Below are 24984 nucleotides of genomic sequence, written 5' to 3'. Positions count from 1 at the left end.
TCTGATTATTTTCCCAAGGAGCAGCTCTTAGCTCAGGAAAAATGAAAACTATGGCTACTGAGCTATTATAAATTTATTCCTCAAACATTTGCCGTGTTACTATTGTGTTCTAAGATCAGGATCAGGCACTGGCCATTCTCAGTTAGTCTCACAGACCTCATAGTGAGGCTTTGTGGCAAACAGCTCCTAAAATCCTGGTTAGCATCTCGTGAGACCAGGAGCCTCCTGTAGTTGATGTCATTTCATGACCTAGCACTACATCACTCATCACACAACAGATCCTTAATTGCAAGTGCCTTGATTTCATAACGGTAAAGAGCACTTGGGATGTCTTCTGAGTCTCAACATTCCCCATCTGTTTTGCAAGCATAATAGTGAGCATCAAACGGGTGACACATGGCTGCATGTAACACAATGCTACCAAACAAAGCCGTGTAGGTATTTTTTTTTTCCATTCAATGTGGCTGGCTGTGTCCTCGGAGATCAACTATTTCTGATTATTGTTTGTCTTTTTGATACATAACAATCTTTGGGAACTAAGACTGCATTTTTAACGGCACGAATCGTGTTCAGACATGTATGATTAGAGCCTTGGAGATATAATAATCATTTTCTTAACAAATATTGACGACGTCGCATAATGGAGGATGAGGAATAGATCTAAAATGTAGAAGTTTCAGGGTGGGAGCCATGGTATGCTTAATGGCAGCTCCAGAAATGGAAGAAGAGACATTTATAAAATCAAAGGAGTATAAGAAGAAATGTTTTTAAGGAGCCAGTATCTTGAGAGTTTTGAAATAAGAAAAACCACTGTAAAACATCAGGGATACTCTTACGTAAATGTTTTGATCTGAAACTTGAAACTATATGAAACTTGGCTAATGTCAGACAGCTTGACAATAGAACTAGCAAGTAATTAGTCTAATCTTTTTCTAGGCTTCTGAAGAATTTGCCCTGGTTCCTTTCCAATGCCGCTCGGGTTGCTGTAGGCCATTGTGGTAGAGGGGCTTGAGAGTGTGTGTGTGTGTGTGCGCGCGCGCGCGTGCATGCGTGCGTGCGTGCAGTTGGGTAGTCTTTGGTGGATACAGTTAGCTTGAGATAGCTGGCATCTTCAAGGCTTCTGGTGTCAAGCATTCATTACTCTTGTTCATGAATGCAGGAGCACTGGCCTTGTGGTAGAGCTCACCACACAACCTTTATTAACGACTCCATCAGCTTTTGGTATCTATGATTCTTCTGGCCACATGTCTTTCACACATGCGATACAGAGCTATGGTAAATATGAGGTCTTCCTAGCTTTGGGACTGTGTTCACTACAGGACTTCTTTCATGAAAGATGTCTGAAACTTGAGAATCAGGTTTACCAATATAGGACTGGGATTTAATTTAATACTTATGGTTTTAAAGTGGGGAGAGGGGAAGCTAAGAAGTACACTATTTTTCTCAAGGATGGAGAGGCATTTTTTTTACTATTATCTTTTTCATGGTGGTTGCTCTGATCATATTGCTATAGCAAAGTGGGTAGTTCTGACTGTCTCTCTTACCATGGCCGAATGAAAGCCAGATCTGCCATAATTGCCTCTCACAGAATCGAGTGTACAGGATTCTTATTTTCATCAAACAGGAAAATGTGATGCATTCAATCAAAAGCCTGCTTTGGTAGACAGCTATAAAGTAACTATGCCATAGAAGATACTACTCACCCCCCACCAAAGACTATTAGCTTGAATGTAAAAGGTTTCCCATAGACTCTTGTGTTTTGGTGCCAAGATGATGGCTCTGGTTTAGAGGGTAGCAGAGCTTTTAGGAGGCTTCACGGGATGACGTGGGTGACTCAACAATGGGCCTTGAGCCTTTCTAGCCTGGCTCCACTTTCCATGTGCTCTCTGATCCTGACTGAAGATGCTACATGACCAGACACCTCAGATGACCACTGTCGTGCTTTCTCCTTCTTGATAGACTGGCTGTACCACTTCATTTTATGTCTGTAGGGGTCTAGTCTGTGTGGATGTATGTATGTCGGTGCACCCCATGCATGGCTGGCATCCAGAAAAAAGAAATCAGATCCACGGGAATTGGAGTTACAGTTGGTTCTTAGCACCGTGTGCTTGCTGGAATTGAACCCAGGTCCTCTGCAAGAGCAGTCAATGCTCTTAACTACTGAACCATCCCTCCAGCCCCTGTAGTGCTTCTTAAACGATGGGCAAAAACAAACCCTCCATTACCAGAGTTCACTTTTATCAGGTGTTTTACCCAACAATGTGAAAATTAGCCTATACCCTGGAAGAAAAGCTTATATAGAAAAGCCAAGGGAGGCTTCTCTCCCCATTCATGCTTTGAATTAAATTTACAGGGTTTTCTTTTACAGATGCTGTTAAGTGAAATAGTACCATCACTTTCCCCTTCCCTCTCCTCCCTTCAGCCTCTCCCAGCTACTCTCATTTGAACCCCTCCACTCTGAAGTTAATGACCTGTTTTACTTTCAGTATACTTGTATGCATGCACATGTGCACATGCACGCACACACACACACAAATTTGTGTAGGCACAAATATGTGTGTGTAGAAGCTGTTGAGCCTGTTTTTGTTGTTTACATGTATAAGGTCTCAAAGCACCAAACAGCCAATAAGCGGGCTCATTTTTAGAAAAGGCTAACTTCCCAAGAGTGAATAGTTGCATGCAGTTCTTAAAAAAATTTTATTCTGAAAATGCCTTTAGTTATAGTCACCGTCATTATTTTAAAACTGAAAACCCGCCCTTGTGTTCTTGACATATACTGTTTAAAACCAAGTGTTGCAAATGGACAGATTAGCTTAGAGATGTGCATATACTATATATATTTCCCTTTTATCCTCCAAGGAAGCTTCTCAGATGAAAATGAAATTCACAGAACCCAAGAGAACATGAATCAGAAGAAATAATAATGTAGAAGTGTCATGATAAACATATCATGTGGGATAGCACACAATCAATGTGAAATTATTAAGCACTCCCCTAGGGGGGTGGTATTATCCATGTCCTCGTCATCTAACACCCAGGCTATTGTACAGTTTCCCTGCCTCTAGCCTTGCTACTCTCAAATATTTCTTTTCCACTATAGCTGGAATGATTTTTCAATAGACATTGCATTTTGTATTTATCCTTTTACATAGATGTGGACAGTATTTTAATATCTGCAAGTGAAGTCCACCATTAAACACGTCCATACTTCTTGTCACTACTAACAAAACTCCAGTGGATGTTACCAGCCTTCCACAATTCGATGCGTTCCTCACTGTGACAGTGTTTCAGTGACGGTTGTAAGTTTCCTAAAACCTTCCTGCCTTGTTGGTGCTATATCCATGTCATGCATATGTAAACCAACTTTATTATATGGATATATTTTCTACAATTCAGATTCTGTCTTAAGGGAGGATATCATCACCCCCAGACCTTCCCTAGAAAATGCTGTGGCGTGCTAGCCCATTGTTCCCTTGAGATCTGGGTCACTCTTCCTAACCTCCTGGGGATGTTGGTGGCAGACTGCTTACAGCTGATGCTCCCTCTCTAAGTATTGCTGTGGCCAAGAGAAGTCACGTCATCCAAGGTCTATCCTCCTTTCAATAGAAAATTATGATCAGTTACTAGCCAACAGACGAGTGTGAAAACCCCCCTGTCCCCATTCAAGGACAAGGTGTACAATCTCCTTACTGTGCCTTGGTTTTAGGACTACATCTCCAGCCACAATGTCTTGATCCCTGTACTGTGCCATGAAAACGAGGAGTGAACTAGGAGCAGTACACTCTAAAGCACCCCAGCTGTCTTCCGGGGAAACACGGTACCCTCATTCTCAAGCCAATTTGGATTCTGTGGTTCTATTGGCTTCTGAATGGCTCTCCAGCATCTCTATTCTATCATGTCATTAATAAGTAGCTATTAAGTAATTTGAGCCAGCATTCCTTTTCTCTATATGTATTCTTTTTGTAGGAACAATTGACATAAACATTCAAGTTATAACTGTTAGCAAAATTACCAAGAGTTGATAAACCATGTAAGTACTCACTTTGTTTTTATGTTTTTACCACATCAAGAAAATCAGGGTCAAAAAGTCACAGGAAATTATATATATTCTCCATTCTACAATAAAGGGCAATTCATTAGGTAGTCTTTTAAAGTAAAATAAAGACACCTAGTCTACGACAGCCTGTTCCTTCTAATTCTGCTTTGTTTTACACACATTGCCTCTTCTCTTTAATTCTCAACAGTTTCTTTCCCCTTCCTTTTATCCTTTTTCCTCTTCAATTCTTTCTGTGCTTAGGGGTAGTGTCTCACTCTGCCAGCTAGACTGACATTAGAACTTATTCTGTAGCCCACCACGGCCTTAAACTAACAATGACCCTACCTGGGTCTCCCAAAGGTTGGACTACAGGTGGAGACCACCACATCCTGGTGTGGGCCTCAACTTTCCAGTTCCTGTAAATTAAGGTGATTGTGAAGCTTCTAGGTTGGTACTTTTAAAAAGATTTCCCTTAGCATTATGAATTTTTGTCTGTATGTATGTATATGCGCCATGTGAGTGTCTGGAGCCTGCAGAGGACATTAGAATGTAACAAACACTCTGCCACTGGGGTTATGAATGGTCGTGAACCACTGTGTGGATTCTGGGAACCAATCCCAGCTTATGTACAAGAGCAACACGTGCTCTTACCCACTGAGCCATCCCTCCAGCTGTGGCCCTGCTTTTATGCATACATTTTATTTTACGGGTTTTGAATGACTTGATAAACAATTGGATTTTTATGCCTCTAATAAATATTAAAGAGTTTCTGTCAGTTTAGGTCTTAGAGTGACCTTTAACTTCTCATAAAAGTCTGGTATCAAAACACGGTTAGAAAACAAATATACAACCATCAATGCAACAATAAATTTTACTTTCAAAATAACAGATTAATTGTAGAGTTGAAAAGATGCTGTGCTCAGTGGAGTGAAAAGAAAACAATTCTATAATGAGAATCAGAGCTGTGTAGGCTCTGAAGAAATCTGAGTTCAGTGTCTGTAAATCCAACATGAATATACTAGTCATGGTTATACAAGAAAACAGAGCTGTAATATAGCTTGCTTTAGAAATGACATTGAGATAAATGCTTACCATGTGGGATCATGTATTTTGACCATGTTTACCTCCACTCTCCCAACTCTTGATAAATCTACCTACCTTCCTTACCCACCAACTATGTGTCCTTTTTTTTTTTTAATCCTTCAAGATCAATTTGTGTTGCCCAAAAATTCTTGAATACATCTATTGCTGGAGAACAGTATACTTATCCTGGATGACATTCAGAGAGGGAATGGTCTCTTACTCTCTTAGCAGCTAACAGTTGTCAAAAACCACAAAGATAGACGTGAGATAGTGTGCCCCATTTGTCTGTCCGTGATGGAATTTGGTTCAGCTTTGGCTTTCACAGGTTTTGTACGTGGTGTCCCAACCCCGTTGTGAGTTCATATGAACAGCTGTCCTGCTGTGTCCAGAAAAATATTTCTATCTAGTCCTATCCACCATGTCTGGATTCATTGATCTATGAACATGAAGACAAGCAGTTAGGAAGGAGTCCGTTTAGTATTATGTCCACTTATCTTCATAATAATAGGCTTCCTCCTAATGTCTATGACCTGTCTGGATGTCTGTTAATAGTGACACAGATGGGTTTCATCTTGTGGAACAGGACTTAAATCCCACCAGAGAGTGGCTAGTTACTACTATAATGTCCATGTAACTGTTGCAAAACAGTGGAGATGTTTTTCCAGGCCAGTCTGGAAACGATTAATTATTACGTTTTGCCTCTAGTAGTTCCAGTGCTATTAAAGCTAACTAGTAAGGGTGAAGTTTCCAGATTTCTACCAGTGTCATTTTACATGTTCTATGGTTCAAGTATGCGGAGAAACACTTAATTTGTACTTATAAAACAAAAAGAAATGTCGGAAGGAGGATCCCAAAATAAGCAATGCAACAGTAGTATAGTTTAGTTGTATCTTAGGCAAATCACTGATCATATTTATAACTGAGTTATCTTCCTGTGAGAAAACATTCTCATCAGAATTAATATATAAATTTTTATTGTGCCTGGTAAACTTAAATTTAGCCACATAAATGTGAAGATATTCAGGTTTTAAAATTCAGTTTATTTTGATGGGGGGATTGCTGGTGGTGATGGAGAGATAGCTCAGTGGTCAAGAGCACTGAATGCTCTTCTAGAGGAGCTAGATTCGATTCCCAGTATCCCTACTACGGTTCACAGCTATCCGAGTTTCTGTTTCCACATGATCCGATGAGCTCTTCTGGATAACGTGGGCACAAGGCACATATGTGGTACATAGACATACATGTAGACAAATGTCCATACACATGAAAGTAATTATAATACTACAACCTGTCTTGGCATCTGCTCCATTATCTTAAAGGCCTCCTTTGCTGCTTACCATTATTTATTCATTATGTGGATCCAGAACCTAAGCCAGAGCCACTCATTGCGCTGGTCATAACTATCTCTATAACTCTAACTCTAGGACACTCTGCTATGAACTAAAAGCTAACCAAAATTTAATTTCAATTAGTAAAAAATTAATAGTATTTTTAGGAAAATTATATTATTAAAGATGTCCGGTTTTTTTTTCAGAACATTTCTTTTCGTGATAATTGCCCCCCCCAATAGATTCAACTATTTGTACATTTCACAGTCTCTGACATTCAAACCCAGTAAAGGTCCATTTGTTCCATGTTTGGTTGGGCTAACTTATATGATTTATGAAAAATCAGAGTTTATAAAATTTATCTAACTAATTTTTGAAATGGTTTTAAGCTTTGATCCTCCTCTAGTTAACATCTTGAATGTGATATAATAAAACAGTAGTTTTCAATGACATAACTTCAAAGTATGATTTATTATTTTCAAACAAGTTTTCTTTTGCTACTACTTTCAGGAAAGAACAATTGAATAAAGACTAATTTTAATGCAAAACCATATAATTTTAAACCATATATATTTTACCAGATTATTATTTTAATAGTTTTTTCCCCATCAGATCATGGGGAATTTTTAAAAATCTGAACTTAATTTTTGTTATGTTTGTGATTTGGATATATTTAGTAAATCTTACAGTATTACAGTACTGGGAAACTTGAATTACTTCAATCTGAAGATAGTATATAACACTTTATAATGCTCCTCTAGTCCTGATATGGCTATGCCATCTATAATTCATATGAGTGGATATTTACATTTGTTTTCTCCATGTTTGTGTGATCAGAACCGACTGACTGGTGTCTATCATAAGCTTTGTCTGGAAAGAGGCTACGTGAAGAGATGAGTAAGATATTGAGAGAACTCTGGAGAAAGACTTGAAATGATTCAGCCACTAAACACATCTTTTTTTTGTACCAGTTTTGTTTTTGATTGGGATTTTTTTTTCTTTGGAAGAGGTTTGGTGTAGTAAGTGTACTGCACTGGGAACTCAGAGACATGAACTCTAGACTTGGATCTGCAGCTGCTTTTCTGAATGACCTTGGACACGTTGCTCCACTTTCCCAAATCTCAGCTCCTCTGGAGTAAAATGAGGAGGTAGAGCTGGAGTTCATTCCAAATCTACAAAACAAATTCATATGAACTGAAAGAAGTCTCTTGAGCTTCCCGTGGAAACCGAGCCCTGCATTTTTGGACATATTGGAAAACTTGCATCCCTTTTTTTAGTAAAATGTTTCTCATGTCTCTGATCCTTGAGGCTACACGGCCCTATGGTCCTGCTGGAACCAGTAGCAGATGTTTTGAAAGACTAAGAAACTTATTTCTGTAGAACACAACTGCTCTCTTAAATATCCGGCAGAGGTTTCCAAACTGAACTTTAAAGTGTTTTATTTGAATTTACAAAGCGTTTCTGTCCCCCTTAGCCTCTCTTTTAAAACAGGGTCTCACTATGTATTCCAGGCTGGCCTTGAACTTGTGAACCCCCTTATCTCAGCCTCTTGGGGATCATGATTACAGGAATGTGGCACCATACCTGACTACAAATAGTTTCTCCAATTTAGTACAAGTCGTAATTCTAACCTGTTGCTTTTGCTGTGATTATTTCCTAAAACCCAGAGGTAATAGTTTTAATGAATGGAATTCATATTATATACTTCTTGCCTGAGATGAAATGATTTCTGAAGTACAGCAGTTTTGGAGGTTGGGAGAGGAGATGGATAGTAACTAGCTACCCGGGCAATATAATGCCACACAGGCCAACAAAAATAACATGGCATGAATAAGGGGCCATGGATCATTTTGGACAGTTGGGAAGGCTCACCAGGTGTAGCCTAAATTAGCCTGAGGTGGGAAAATGGGAATTAAATCTGAAGAGTAATGCAGATGGGGTTGGCAATAGAAACAACACCAGATGTGAAGGTTTAGAAGTTAGGTTTGAGGTGGTGGGACGGGGTCTCCTCCAAGAGCCATTCCTTGTTCTGAGCGTCTTGTGTCGCTATGAGTTTCTGCACTAGCTGTGTGCTGACCAAGACTGGGAGCAGCATTAGTTTATAGACTTGAACACAAACACATAGTAGGGATTTTGGTAACCTATCAGTTTAGTAAAACATGGGTATTAAACCCAACCCTGTGCCTATGACTTCCTTTTTGATGAGGTCCACAGTACTAGATGTGAGTTGCTTTCAGCACAGCAGGCTTCAGATCCGATTAGAAATCAGCTATATATTTTATTAATATAATGTACACTTTCTTCCCCTGGAATAAGGAACTAAAGTTTCCCTTGCATTTGTGATTCAGCTTCATACTCAAGTCCTTAGTTAAGGACCTGACCAGATTATAGTTGGGTACTAAAGATGAGAGGTCAGTTCTGCTGAGATTGACCATAGATGAGGCACGCTTGAGGAACAATGGGAAAGGCTTTCTTGAGGAAATTCCTGGTGCTCTATGGAAATGTGAGGCAAGCATGAAAGATGGCGGCAGAAGAGGAGGGAGCTTGGGATTCCAGCAAGAATGAACGATCTGGACAAAAGAAAACAGAGGTAGGAAAGGGCACGCCTCATTTAGAGAACAGCCACCTTCTCCAAAGTGGGGGTTCGCTGTGCCACAGATAACAGAAGGCTGCAACCCACCCTGAGGACTTGGGAATTACACTAATTGTGAAGAGAAGTAAACACGGGCATGGTTTTGGTCTACAGAAGAATCTGTGTATACACACTGGGTTCTTAATTGCAGACCTTGTTGTAACATTCCATCCAGCACAAGGCGAGAAAGAATTTCCCCCTGCAGCAAACCTCACACCATGCCTCTCAAAGTCTTTAGCATCATAATCGTCCCTTTCTGTCCTCAGTCTAGAAGATGCCAGGAAGGACTTTTCTTGCTGCTAAATAGAAATAACAATGAGAATAGATCTGCTTCCCTGGGACGCTTTTTATACCACAAAACACCAATTGAGATATCAGATTTTACAGTGTTCTAAGTGATTTTCTGGCAAAAGGAAAAATCCATAAGTTCTTTGAGATAGCTATTGACCAGGGATTTTAGGCACCAAAAGAGGGCCCAATCTGGGAGCCATTCATTTATGGTTGACTTTGTCAATCATGTAAGACCTCACAGGAACTCAAATACACTGTAAGGGAACTGTCTCTCTGTTTTGTGTGGGTTTTATGTCACATGATCCGTCTTGATGCCCACGTTTTGTGAGGTATCACTAGAGAAGGCACGGTGCACTAGAAGAACATTTTTAAGTTGCTTTCTTTTGAACTAATAGAGAAAATTACAACTGTATTTTTCTGAACTTTGGAAAATAAGATTTCATTTCTTTAGAACTCACAAAATCACTCTCCCCTCTCTCTCGGTGCAGTATCACTATACAAAGGAAAGCAAAGATAGTAATATGTGATGTCTGTAACATGAGTTCTAATTGTTCTTAATAATAAATACCTGGAGTCAGGTATCAGGGTAAATGCTGAAAGATCATAGACACGAAGTAGTATGCCACAACCTCCTCTTACCAACTTCTCAGCCAAAAAGAAACTGAGCTCCTGTCTCCTCCTGTCTTATAGTCCTCTCCCAGCCCAGCCATCTCACTTCCTGTCTGTCTGTACAGATCTCCAGAGCCCTATGGTTAACCTCTGGCTAGCTCCACCCTCTGATCTTCAGGCAAGCATTATTTGTTAGAGTACTAACAAGATGTCACCATAGATATCAGTATTTTCTTTAAACTAATATATAATCAACAGCTTTGAGATCATACAAGCCTCACGACTGTCGCTGAGAACTGACTTACAATGGGATATTCAAATAGTTGCTTGTGACAATGTTTTTCGTGCCAAAAACATCAAAAAAGAAGTCCTGAGCAGTTGATTAGTTAATTTGATTGGAGTCCTAAAAGTGATGGCAGAGAGACTCAAAAGCATACATCCAAACTGAAATAGTACATGATGTATACATGACTACTGAAAGTTAATATCCCAAAGGATACCATTGGAATCTGAGAGTAAAAGAAACTAGAGTTTCAGTGCTTGTCATTATCTAGGCTAAGGATTCGGGGGATACTGGGAGTCTTAACAGTGCAGAGTCCCAGGGACTTCAATATCCAGAGCTTGTCTGTCCTCCTATCCCAACAACGGCACAGCTTCCACTACAGGTACGCAAAGATAAACAAGAGGCTCTGCTCAAGGCATCCGAGCCCTGCAAAGTAGAACACCTTCTTAGCATAAGTCCAGTAATTCCTCAGCAACTCAGTTCCCTCTAAAAACAGTTTACATTCAGGAGTGATTCATAATGACTGCCTACTCTGGAAGTCGGCATGAGAATTAAAGGACAAGTTAGATTGGGGAGTTTTTCTAGGGTTTCCAGAGTCCTTCATGAGTAAAGAAAGAAAACAAATGTGTTCTAGACTCAAGAAACAAGGCTCTCCAATGAACCAGCAAAAGAAACCTAAGAGTTCTTAAAGGACTGGAACTTTGAATGAATCCTTCAGCTTCTGGGTGTCAAACTGTTGACCTTAAGATTGGTAGTCTATTCAAATATCTACTCTTCAGTTGCTTGTTTTTGAATCTAGCATTCTGTTTTCTTTTGCAAATAACAGAAAACTGTGTGAATCTGAGAATACTGGTGCTTTCCATCTGTGACTTCTCCATCTTACTGCCCTCGGGAGTGTCCTAATTGGCCATGTCTCCCTCCTCACTATATTTACAAATTTTACCTCAGACACTTGCCTGTTGAGGCATATTTGTTTAATTTAGATGCAGTCGTTCATCTAATTCATGTTTCCTGAGGTACCATGAGACACAGTGTCACTCTTTGGATGCAAAGGGTTCTTTATTTATTTATTTCCTGGGCGGGGGTGAGAAGAAGAAAACAATACCTTCAGTGGCTGACTTTATTGCCTTCTTTTCTTTCAGTTTGTAGTTATTTTGTGCTGCTCTACTTTTGTGTGCCTGATCCTATTTATATCTGGTGTCTATAAGCTTCTCTCATATACTTAACTCTTAACTAGTCAAGATGCACGCTGTCAGGCAGGTTTTAGTCTTCATACCCACACACTTTTCTTCCCAATCTTTTTTTCGGTTTGTGCCTCTACTTACAGATTTATATCTGTGGATGTTGGTCATCATCAGACTTCTATCTCCTCTGGACGTTAATTCACTGACTGACCCATAGGTTTTCTTATCATTGTCTCACAAACGCATTGATAGGCTTTTAGGAACAAGAAAGTGCTCATGTTCTTTTTGGAGACTCTGGTAAAACACTACTTCCCCAACATTCGAGAAAGTGTTGCAGAAGGCTCATGGAGACTTCTCCAGCACAGACGATGATCCCAAGGTTCAACACCAGCACAGACGATGATCCCAAGGTTCAACACCAACAAATAGAACTTCTGTTCTTTAGCAAAGAGTATGAAGCTGTCGGAACAGATTATAAAATTCAATGCCTGTGTTCCAGAGGAAGTTATCCAATTGAGTGGGCACTTACATGTGATATAGGTCCTTTTATAAAATTGGATGCCTTCATTTCTCATTTGAGCTGAAATAGTCAATTTTAGTGGGGTGTTTTATGAGTAATTTCCTTAAGTCTTTCTCTGTTGGCAGCCATAGACCAAATCTCTACTCATTAAAGCCGTGCCCAAATACAATGTGAACAGACCATTAGATCATGAATATTGGCTAAATGTCAAATCATGAAAAATAATGCCACTGAGCCTTGAGTTCTAAAAGATAATTATGTTATTAGAGTTAGGGTGTTACGGCATATAGACCATCTCTTGAGATGACTAAAATTTAACCTCTAAACAATTTGAAACGCTTAGTTCATACTGACTCAATAAATAGGTATTGAATGTTTATTATGTGTGGGACATACGAGTTCATAAAGAGCTAGAAAATCCCAGTCTAGTCAAGCAGATGAGCCACATATATAACTAATATTGCATTAGGTAAGGCAAGACATTTATATGTTTTGATAATTTAATGAGAAGAGGGTTTGCGGACTGTCTCAGTGGGCAAAGTGCTTGCTGTGCAAGGATGGAGACCCGAGTTCAGATCCCTGGCACCCATGTAAAAACCTGAGCATGGCTGTGCTTCAGTAAATCTCTGGTAGTGTGTTAGCATAGGCTATACAATTGGATGAACTTTGAGTAATCCTGGATGAATGAATAAATTGTCTCAAAATCTAAGACTCAGAGTCACCCTTATGCTATGAGGAAAGTATATTCTTATTTTATAAAAATGCAAAATGTTTTAGTTCCAAATGCAGACAAGGAATGAGAATTACCAAAATTTTTGATGTCACTACATAAATGATGGCCACAGCACACCTAGTTAACTAGAGGAATTTAATTCTTTCTTTTCTTTCCTTCATGTTAGATAACATTAAAACACAGTGATGTTCGAATTTCACAAGCCCCCACATCTTCCAAGACTAATCTCTACCAAACTTTTGCAATGAATTCTTTCATTTATAAAACCTAGTCCTTCATTATTCATCATTTGTAAAGCTACCCAGGCCATCTTCATAATGTCAAAGAGAGAAATGCCTATGAATAGAAGGATACGTATGTAGAATATTTTTAGGGATTTTGCTTGTTTAGTTATCTTTGCTAGCCCTGGGTAGTTGGTTAGGTCTCCAGTATCAGGCATGATTTCACTCTTGTTCAGCCGGTCTTAAGTCCAATTAGAGAATTGTTGGTTACCACATGGTACGAATACCACTATGGTACCCTTCGGATTACTGCGCCATGTTGGTCTTAGTTGTGGCTCACAGGCGTCATAGCTAGTTATGACTCTTTGTTTCCTCCTTTGGTAGCATACATGGCACCATAAAAGCTAGTCCTCAGGGAGGGGGGTTTTAGGTCTCTGGGCCCACTGTCTGAAGTGCATGGTGTATCTTCAGCAACTGGAAGTTGTCTTCCATTTCTGGCGGTGGAGTGGGGTAACCAAAAACTTAAAATAGGGCTTCTCATAATTGGTGTTGGGGTGTTTGTTACATACTCTTTGCACCGTGGATGGGAAATTTTCATTTAAATTATGTATGTATACTTATATATCAAACTTATATTGAAAACATGCTTCCTTATGACTCTTTTCAGAAGTCCTTACTATTATTTTGTCCTCTCTTCTGTATTCATCTTCCTTTTTGTTTGCTTGTTTTTTACCACTTTCCCCTTAAGAACACATGTGCAATGTTATTGTCTTCTGTTGTTTTTCCTCCCTTTACCCTGGAATTGGTCCCTTTTGACTTTGTTGGTTTCTGGAATCACTCCAGGTTATCTATTCACAACTAAAGATTTGGAGCTAGGAAACTCAGATGAAAGAATAAGAAGTTTGTCTTCCTGGGTCTGGTTACTTTGACACTCAATGTGATGTTTTCTAGTTCTGTCCACTTATCTAAAAAGTTCATCATTTTAGCTTTTTTTTAATACTATGGGACTGTGTCTTATAACTCATACATGTATGTAATATTTTCATTATCTATCAGTCAGTTGCAGAAATGTATGTTGCTTTTATTTCTGACATGTTATGAATAGAACACCAATGAACATGGCTAAGCCATTATTTATGTAGGATGTAGAGTCCTTTGGACATATACCCAGGAGTGGTATAGCTTGGCCATATGGTAGATTGTTTTTAGTTTAAGTTTTATGATATCCAGAGTGGCCCCGCCAATTTGAAGCCCCATCAACAGTGAGTAGATATTCTTCTTTCACCCACTTCCCTTCTAGTATTGGCTTTCAGCTCTTTTGTTGATCTTTGCCATTTTGACTGTGGTGCATGAAATCTCAAATGTTGTTTCGAATTGCATTTCCTTAAATTTTAAGAATGATGAACATTTTGGAGATATTTCTAAGTCATTTTTTTTCTATTGAGAACTCTGTGTTCAAGTCACAGATCCATTTTTGAATAGATCATTTGTGTTTTGACTTTTTAAAAACTTCTGTATGCATTTTAGATACTAATCCTTTTTCAGACACATAGCTGGCATTGGCCCATATACCCACATAGAAGTGCATTCCTCGGTCCTCACTAAGAAAATTTAACTTTGCAATCAATAAAGACCATCACAGAAAGTTATAGCCAACCAAAATGCAGAGTTATGTATCCCAGTACCAACTGACACATCTGCGACACAGATCTTGCGACTAATGTTCCAGATTCATTAAGGAATAGGGGTCAGGAAAAAGGTAAGAGCCATAAGAACAGGGAATTTTCCGTTAGGTTGTATCTCCTAGAAATGTCGGAATATCTACACCCATGACGTTCCACCAACATCATTGTCTAAACATTGCCTGAACAACAAGGACACCAGGAAACATACTAACATAAATGGGGGGAAGGCTCAGCAGCTTCAACACGACACACAGAGATTCAAGCATCTAAGGAATTTCATCTGAGAGCAGGAAAAATAGTCTTCCCCAGGGGAAAGCACACCCATTGGTTATCTTATACCAAATGGTCAGCCTTGAAAACACACACATACAAGTAACATTATACAGACTGAGCAAGTTATATTTATGTATTTAGGAATACACACACACTTAAATAACAGGGCAAAGACAGATCGTGAGTTTGAAAGCAAGTGAGTTGTAGATGGGAGGATTTGGGATAATAAATGGGAAGAGGGAAATAATTTATTGACATTATAATTTTAAAGATTAAAAAAGAAATGTCTTTACTTTCCAGAAGTCCAAAAGAAAGCAAACAATGTTTTGTCTCAATGTAAGTTGTCAAGAGAAATTTTGTCTTTATTTTCAGCAAAAAATGTTACCTGTAGCTTTCCATTGTGATGCCGTGGCCTGTTCTACCAGCCTTCTTTGTTGGTGATACATTAGGGGTACAGGCTGGGGAAGATGTTAAATGAGAAATAGTCCTTAGCTGCAGCATCAGTGTCATGGCTTTATTGAGAAACTGTCTGATTGAGTTACTGCTACCAGGTTCTGAAAAAAATACTGGTGTGTGTGTAGGAGCTGTGTATATGTGACATCAGCATTTTTTCAAGTAATGGTAAGAAAGACAAATTAATTATAAGACAAATTACTGTCGTATGTTGACAGGGTAGAACCTTTGAAGCAGAAATAAAGATGTCCTCAGCTTGTGAGTAACTAAGACCTTAAGGTTTCATATCTAAGATTCCATCTACTATTTAAGACTCAAGGCCAACCTTAAATTTGTCATACATATAACTCACTTTGCTTTGGATAATGAAAAAGACTCTTGGCATCCTGAAAACTGAGTAAGAAATACATGAAATGGAAGTCTCTTTAGCAGATAAAATTAGTGACAAACAAGGTTTACGGAACAGGGATGCCTATTTGAAACAAAAGAAAGTGAGATTGGTGAGAAACCTTAGTGGGTAAGAGACATGGTTGATAAGATTGATGACCCAAGTTGTATCTCAAGGATTTAGATGATGGAGAGAAAAGACTCCAGCAAGTTTCCTCTAATGTCCAAGGACATGTGGTGGTACACACACAGGCGAGGGGGAAGAGAGAAGACATTCATTGAAGCTGCTATATAATGTGTAAAGGCATTTGGAAGCCTGCTCTCCCATAATGGAAGGTACTACTGCCATGCATTCACTAAGAATTATAGCTTCATCTTCCCACTTGTTATAATTTCTGAGCCTGAAGGCAGTAACTCTATTTTGTCATACAGATAACTGAAGAGCTGTGAGTAATTTTGCCATCACATAGTAATTGGGAAAAAAATCCAAACGCTGATACGTTTTACAGTGACTAGCATGGTTGAACTCACCAACATTTTTTTTTCTTTGTTCATATCGGATTGTTTCCTTTGGAGCATCCTTACTTACTGTTGGGTACCCCACTCTCACCCTTATTTCTGTCTCTCTACATGTTTCTCTGTGCAAGAATATTTTAATTTCATCTCCCAACACATCATCCTTCATGCTAGCCACTTCTTCCCTGGCTGCACAAAGAATTAGTGCTTAGGATTCCCATGTCATCCCTAAAGGCTCACACTTCAAGTTCCATTTCACCAGAATCAACCACAAAGGTAGTCTTGACTTTTGTTTTGTAAAGCGAATGTCCAATTGTAACTACTTAGCCGAACAGAGAAAAGGAAGATTCCAAAATTTTGCCACACCTACAATTTAAAAGAACAGTTTGTGACCCCCTGACCCTCAGTTCGAAGGATTTCCTTGTATAATTAGAAGAATACTTGGCATTAATGAGGGGCCAGTCTTTGTTTAGCTGTAGCAATTAGTCACCTGTGGACGTTGACTTTGGGTCAACAACTGTGACTCTACTGCCAACATACCAGTGAAGATAGAATGAGTCTCTGGAAAACAGGCTGACCTGGATTCTGTAGGACCCCACAGACTCACAACTGTCCTTATTTGTAAATTTCTTTTTTAAAATGTTGGAAAAATATTAATTTTATTACATTTTACCCCTGACTCTCAATATAAAAGCATGGGCATTAAAACAAGTATTTCTTCTCATATCATGAGACGCCCCTCTGTGACATCCTAAGGACATAGCCATGTAGGGGAGAACCAATACCAGTGTGTCTCATCTCATTTAGGGACAAATCTATTATATTTAAGATACTGGCCCCATCTACTTCTTAAAATATCTTGCATGGGCGTGTTCATGGGTGTTTATGAGTACAGTCATAAATATGCAGAGACCAGAAGGAATCTTGGATGTCAGTCCCCACTTTCTGCCATGTTTGAGACACTGTCTCTTCACTCATTTCTGCCAACAACAGTCAGCCTACCTACCTGAGAGCATCTGGTGTTTCTCTGCCTCCCATCTCACTGAAGCAGTTCTCAGATGATGGGCAATACCGCCATGCTCCATCCTATGTGGATTCGGGCATCCTAACCTACAATCACTGGTATTTGTATTGTACTTTTATGGTTCATCTACCTTTGTTCCTTGTTTTAATAATTTGTCATTTCACTAGGACCTTAAGAAAATATTTACCTTACTAGACTCTTTTTCCATTAGAATAATAATGTTAGCTTAAGTATGATTTTGCTTCCAGTTATATTCCTAATCTCTGTTGGCTATGCATACAGTTCGAACAAATCATTCACTGAAACAGAAGAACTAACAGGAAATAAAATATAGCCTTTCTTCCTTTATCTGCACATACAATACGCTGGACATGATTTTGTCTTTTGGAAAACTGAAAAGCCGAGACAAAAGAGAACTGGGAATATTAGAAGGTAGTGAGCCTGAGAGAAGGCATAACTCGTCCCTCAGAGGGAAGGGCGGGGATGACAGGTGTTACAGACACCATTCTCACTTCATCATCCATTTATTCCTGCGTGCATATTGAGAGGCATAAAGGACCTATTGAACATAACCCAACTGAGAGACAGAAAAGACCTATCGAACATAACGCAACTACGATACATTCAGACCACAGCATCCAGGTAATACTGGGGAAGACTATGCCATGCCTGGGAGAGTGGTAATGAAATAGCATTTCAGTTTTTGAGGAGAAATTACTCTGAAATATGGGAGATGGACAACGATGGCTTGTTCGAAAGAAAGAGACAATGATCTGTGGAGGGGGCTCCACAGTTGAGAGCGCTCGCTGCTCTTGCAGAAGACCCGGGTTTGATTCCCAGCACTCCAGTGGCTATGCAGAACTTTTCACAACTCCCTTAACAGGGGATGTGATGCCCTCTTCTGGCTGCCTTAGGCACCAGACACAAGTGTGGGGTCAAGCGTGCAAGGAAAACACTCATGCACATGAGATTGAAAACCAACAAATCCTTAAAGGAGAGTGGGAGGCAAAGGAAATATGACTATGACTAATCACTTTTCAAAGTCTTAGTACTTACACTTAGGCACTACAAACACACTTACACAGAAAATATCTTACGCTGGGAAAGGAAAAAGACTGAGCACTCATAATGTCAAAAACAGGGGTTGGGTTTCTTTCTTTCCTGCATGAGCATGCGGGACATTTATCCTGCCTCTAGGAGTTTCAAAACAGAAGCTTGTATGTAACCATTTAGTATTATAAGGGCAGGGTTACAAATTCTGCATGCTTCTCTAAACAGAAAATTCTGGTAGCCACTGACAGCAGCCAGACTGATGAGATTTAATTATATATTTTACTCTAGCTTAAAATCTGTAAAACAAACAAAAGGACGAACAAAAAAAACCAACCCCTCCAAATATGAAACAGTACTATTATTCCCTAAAACAGTCATTAGTAAACAACACTAAATAATGAAAAAATATTACATCATATATATATGTGTGTGTGTGTGTGTGTACAAACACAAGTCACATGTACAAAACTTTTTGACCTTTATTGTAGCAATTTACTATCTTGCCAGAGCTGGTCCAGATCCTAGGAGACTCATAGACATGCAAATTTTAACCACCATTGACCATGTGTAGGTACTATTTACGGAACTGGAGACACAGACACTTTGGAAATGTAGCTAAATGATATCGGTGGGACCCTACATTGCTAGAGAGAAAGAGAGAAACCACAAGTAGTAATCTGCCTATGCTGATCACTGTAGCACAGATGATGCTCAGAGCCCCGGGAGGCAAATGAAGGACCTGGACCAGCTCACATTGCCCAGGAAGTGAAAGGGGCAAGAATTAAGACGATAACCTCCAGACAGGAAGTTGCACCACACACATTCTGTGACTTCCCATGGTTCCTGTGTGTCATCCATTGATAGACTGACAATGGGTCATCATCATAGATGATCTTGAAAACTCAGTTTTGGGGGACTGTAGACCAATCCTCTACTAGAAGGTTCTGATGATTTGCTACATGTGAGAAATGTTTCTAGAGAGTTGAGTTCTTTAAATAGTGTCAGTTTTAAAATTGAGCGACTGCTGGGGATCTGGACATAGCTTTAGTTAAGCTACTAGAAAGTAATCTCTCAGATACAGAAATAGTGCATATGACCTTAGTCAAAAGACCTAAGGGGCCACAGAAAGCGAGACCTACAGTGTGTACTCAGCCAACATTTCTTTTGAGACTGCTACCTGCAGGTCGGGGACCGCCTTCATCTTTTCTATGACCTGGACCCAACAAGACTGTCACTGGGCCTCGGAAACAGTAGATGCATTCATAATAATAATGTCTGGCATAATATCTGTAAGAGATTTACATTTGGAAGCAAAAAACTATAAGAATAAATTCCCTTTCTTTTTGTGGGACCTGCATTATCAGAGAGATGCACGGGTTCCTGGAAGCATAGCAAAATAAACACCCAGCTCAAGCCACAGAGAATCTTACCCACTCAATTTGGAAACTGTGTCCCCCCCCCACACACACACCTACAATATCTATTCCTCTTGCCCTCCTCTCTCTTCTCTCTCTAACTCCCCTCTCCTTCCTTCCTTTTATCTTTCGACTTTCGGTTCTGAAAGTGATTTGTTGGAAGGGCTGAGTTCAAAGAAAAGAAGCAAAAGAATTTAAACATTCAACAGACTGTCATCTAGGTTCTGTTGGTCTGTCAAGTGGCTGATCTTTCTTTCTGTTTAATTGCAGGTTATATTTAAAGGGTCACACGGGAACGGCAGGCAAACAGAGCAGCCTGATCCTTCACGGTGCTGATTTCAGCACGAAGGATGCTGACAACGACAACTGTATGTGTAAATGTGCCCTCATGCTCACAGGAGGTAAGTCCCAGGGGCCTTTCCCTGAGCTGGCTTTTGTTGGTTTGAAGTTTGGGGTTTCTTATCTCTAAGAAAAGGGTTTGATCTCCTGGTCAGGAAACTGAAGAGCAGGTCCCTAGAGATCATTTAGCTCTGTGCAGGAGTTTACTCTGTTCTTGTACAGGACATTGCTGGCATACTTAAAAGCTTGTCTCCCCCTTCATCTGTGATGGGAATGTCCTAGGTTTCATACTGAGTCAATTCTCAGGCTACCTGAAGTACTAGGTACTCTAGTTTAAAATAATGTCTAGGTTGCTGTAGGTGGTATAAAGAATATCACAGCTTTACTACTCATTCAATGGACAATTTTCTGGATAGATATCACTTACCAAAATTAAATCAAGAACAGATGAGCAATTTATCCTATAACCCCTAATGAAATAGAAGTATATTCTCCATTTGCATTTTGACAGACACAGTTTTGGAGTAAATACATACAGTCCTTGAACCAACCAAGAGTAAGATTCTTCAAATGTGTTCTTGGAAGAGCATCCTCTGTGTCCAGTATAATGAAAAGAGGGGAATTAATTTCTTGGTTGTTGAGAAATCTCCACTGCTCAGAGTTATTTCTGCCTCACGTCACTGAACTCTGACCGAATCTTTCATCCATAGTTCCTCTTGGACTTGCTTCTCACTGACTAATAAACACATATGTTGGGAAGAGAAAAATCTCCACTTATTGCTTGGGCTAGAATAGTCCATGTGAATGTGTTTTTGTAATAAACACCACTACCCTATCAAATATCCTTTCCAAAGAATCCAGGCCTTGCAAAGCCATTCACACTGAAAAACTAAACTGTGGGATTCAGGAGAGCTGAGACCTGGAAATGACAGGCATGAACATCAACTGCTCTCCAAGTCACTGGTGCATGGCCTGGACTACATGTCCTACAGTGCTACTACCCACTACTGTCTGTTCTTCATCACATTTTCCCTTAGAAATTACACCATTTCATTCTCTGATGGCTTTTCCTTTCCTTTTGTTTAAAAATCGTGTTTGGGCTCACTCCTGCTTGATAGTGTCTCTTGTAAGCAAAGACAGGGTTCACAATTTGCAAGTAAGACCTTGTGGGGTTTGTCATCTGCTAAAGACTTTCAAGGTCGAAGTATGATGTCATGCTCACTAATTGTCCTAGAGCATTTTATTTAAGGGCATGGGAGGGTTTGAGTCGAAGGCTGTAGTGTCATTGTCACCTTCATTTGGAAACCAGGAGATGAACTTATCTGAAAGCAGACAGTATTGCAGAGAGATACAGAATAAAACATCTCGAGCACTTTCCTTCTCTCCCAATATCCTTAGGTCTTTCTACCCATTTACCCTATATTTAATGCCAATAGGTTAAGAAAGGGAACTGATACTAGATAAATGAACTGAGGAGAGTAGAGCTCATCTCAGTAAAACAAAGAGGTTGTCAGAAAAAAATACGCACAATAAAAAACGAGGTGATTTTGAACCACAATAGTTTTGTTGACAAAAGCATGAAACACCATAGAACTGTAAGAAGCAAGGAAGAAACTTCAGATGTGGACATTTGCAAGAAATGAAGAGAAGGCTTTGAGTTTACAGAATCTAGTTATGATCTTTCCCGTAGTTTGGGTATGGTGAAAACAGCCTTTGTTTCTGTTCTTCCAAGTTGTCACTGTAGTGCATACAAGGAAAAACAAATGCCACACAGAGGTGATAATTTGTATGCTCAACATTGTTGAGTTCAACGGGTGCACACCGTGGGCACACTTTGTTCATTGGCACGTGCCAATGGCTTACAGCATCCCACAAGTATACAGACTTATTCCCATGTTACCAGGAAATGAGTAATTCTTCCAACAAGTTCTAATACTAAATAATTTTATGTTTCATTAGAAATTTTTATTGCACCAGAGCATGCATTTCAATATTGCCACAATTTTCTATGGAAATGGCGGCTCAAGTCAGCAGGAAATACAATGCTTTATGGCCAGGGACTTTTAAGTCAGATGTATTGGTGCTGTGTGATTGCCATTGACCTTAAGAGACATTCTGTTTTGCCATAGGTTCCTCACTATGTAACAGACAGTACTTCGAAACTCAGTCCCTAGTAGATGGGAGACACTGATGAAGTGATAGGAAACACCTCATTAGCCCATTAGTAGACTTCTCTGTGCATGCTTCAACCCAAAGAGAGTGATCAGTTTCATTAAATTTGATCAGCTTTGACTACGACTTAACATTAAGACAAAACCAATGCGATATCATTCCATGCATGCTTTAGTTTGTCTATATTTATTGTGCTTAAAATAGCTGTGCAAAATATTCTTCTGAATCCAAAACTAGGAAAACAAAGAATGCCTACTATTAGACTGTCACTTTCAAAGTTAATTTATCTTCACCTAGAGTATAGTCCTTGGTACTAAATCTTCCAAATACACAGTTCTAAAAGTCACTGTCACCTCACTAAGATTTAGTTATACAATCAATCTAATCAAATAATTATATAAACAATTTTGTCTAAGAGTGAGCAATACAATGCAATTATTAGAAGTTGCTAACAACAGAAGACAAGTAGCCTGGTTTTATTTTACTTCCCTTTCCTTATTTAAGTTTTGCTGCAATGTGATTTCCATATTTAGTACATAATATAAAAACTATGTAAAAATGTGACCTAACCTTCGTCAGAAGGAATCCGTGGCGGTAGAAACTCTGCTCTCTTTTCCCACGCATAAACCATGTCAGCTGACAGGCAGGGCTTTCTAAAGCTAACAAGGGATATTTTTCCGATCCATCCTAAAAGAGCGGATGAGGCCATGCACATAAATTCTTCCGTATGTCCTAGGACTTACCAGATGCTCGCAGCAGAACTGATAAATGCTTTCTCTGCTTGTGTTCTATCTAACCTTGACAAAGACTAATGAAAAAACGCTAGCTGCTTCTTCAAGTGGTGAATGACGTGAAAGTGACAGGATCCTTGGGAAAATGTAGTCAAGATAGCATTTTTAGTAATTCAGGAAGGGCCGGGCAGAGCTTTACGAGATGAGTGGCAATCCTCACATCGCATGTTTAAGTGTTAGGAGTAAGATCCACAGGGATAATCTGAGGCTGAGCGAACAAAGTCTACCCTGGATTGTTTTTACATCAACTCGCTTTTGAAATTTAGTGTTGTATGTCCAGTCCACAAAAAGCATGTGTCCTTTGCATTCTAACTGTGTGCTACCTACCGCTCTGTCTCCAGACCCTGTTAGAGTATTGCACACAACACCACGGGCTTCAACGACTGTGCTATCTGAGATGTGAGAGGACACTCAGACGCCAATGATACACAAATGACCCCTGTGTAAAGGCATAGAACTAATAAAGTGTGACTGCTCCTCTTGCCTAGAGTTACATGTAGAGCATGTGATTACATGTAAGAATTTGCAAAGACAAACATGGAATAAAAAGGTAACTAAATAATCAAGAATTGGTACCAACCTCTGAGAATCATGAAACCCAAGAATGACCTCCAGAATTGTAAATCTTTTACTTTCAAATAAAGTTGATCTTCCCAAATTCAATGTTTAGAACTGAATTTCTATTTCCCCAGTATGAAGTATCTTTGTTTCAAAAATAACAAACAGAATCATTCACAGGTTTGGAGGAGAATAAATCAGGATAATAATGTAAGCATTTTGCACATGGCATAATTATATCGATGGTAAAATGCTAAAACCACAGGCTAGTAGCTGGTTCCATGTGAGAGATAACCAAACACATAGTTTGACTGGCATTGCAAATACTTACCCAGTCTTGACTGTATCAATGACTTTCTGCATTAGCCTAAATGATCTGTATTTCATAATTCAGACGCAGCTTACCAAACCATTTAGGTCAGGGAAAATATGGACCTTACTGATTCCTTTCACAAGATCTGAGATACAGAAAAGTTAGATCGCTTACCATTTCCCTGTGTTCACAGAACTCGTGTGTCACAAGTCTTAGCTACACAAGCACTTATCCCCAAGGTCATCACCCTATTGTTCTACTACCTCTGTTGGGCAGAAAGGCATTCCAAGAGAATGAAGGGGGTGTATTTAAATGCCGGAAATCTATTTTCACAAGCATTTCCTCACTCACCATGCTTGAAGGTGAACTAAAGTCCATAGGAGGGGAAAGACAGTAAAAGTACACATGCAAGATTTAAATAAATTCACTATTACTGGCCAGAGTAAACAACTTTTCATCTTTGGAACAAGAAGGAAAAGAAACACACACACACACATACACACTTGGGCTGATGGAACATATTAAGACATGAGAGAAGGAAGACAGACCTATGAAAGGTCTCTTTGCCTGCCATACACAAAGTCAAGCAACTGTCCCTGGCCATGCGGAGGGTGAGGTGAATGACAAAGTCAGCAAGTGACTTCTGCATTATGAGCGTGGTGCTGGAATAGCACCCAGCACTTCAAGCCAGCCTCACCCCATCCTCACTGATGAAGAGAAAAGCCTTTCTTTCTGTGACAGCTCTCCCAAATATGTACGACTAGATTGTGTGCATTAACATGAGTGGGAAAAAAAATCCACAGATATATCTTTTCACTTCCCTGTATGTTTCACCTTTTAAAAAAAAGGAGTGCTGAGAGACATTTCGTTTAGGATCAGAGGACTGTGAGAGTTGGGTTTCCTGACATTCAAATAAATTTGAACTTCCTGAGTAGAAAGCTGAGAATCTAATTCTGATTTTCTGGGCAGTGTTTCATTTATTAGTGATAAAATGTGAATTTTCTGCTTCAAAGATAAAAGGCTCGAATAGTTTTAAAGTCCTGGGAAGCCTGAGATAGTTATTGCAAAACTAACTTTTAATGAGT

The 24984-nt window shown here is 39.4% G+C and overlaps 1 protein-coding gene across 6 annotated transcripts in view; it reads left to right on the top strand.

Moving 5' to 3' along the window:
* Angpt1 (angiopoietin 1) overlaps positions 1-24984 on the top strand; it is a 414397-nt gene that overhangs the window by 382893 nt on the left and 6520 nt on the right. For 3 of the 6 annotated variants that reach the window (XM_040730588.1, XM_040730583.1, XM_040730582.1), the window contains one exon: positions 19997-20127. In XM_040730588.1, the coding sequence (XP_040586522.1) occupies positions 19997-20127 (131 nt within the window). Of the gene's footprint in view, positions 1-7284; positions 7671-19996; positions 20128-20576; positions 20689-23369; positions 23692-24984 lie in introns of those variants that run through there. The other 3 variants (XM_040730584.1, XM_040730585.1, XM_040730586.1) reach the window with 3 other exon arrangements.

Source organism: Mesocricetus auratus, unplaced genomic scaffold (assembly GCF_017639785.1).
Source record: "Mesocricetus auratus isolate SY011 unplaced genomic scaffold, BCM_Maur_2.0 Super-Scaffold_100023, whole genome shotgun sequence".
NCBI lineage: Eukaryota > Metazoa > Chordata > Mammalia > Rodentia > Cricetidae > Mesocricetus > Mesocricetus auratus.
The sequence above is the reverse complement of the archived record's forward strand: the minus strand, read 5'-3'. Positions and strand labels throughout refer to the sequence as shown.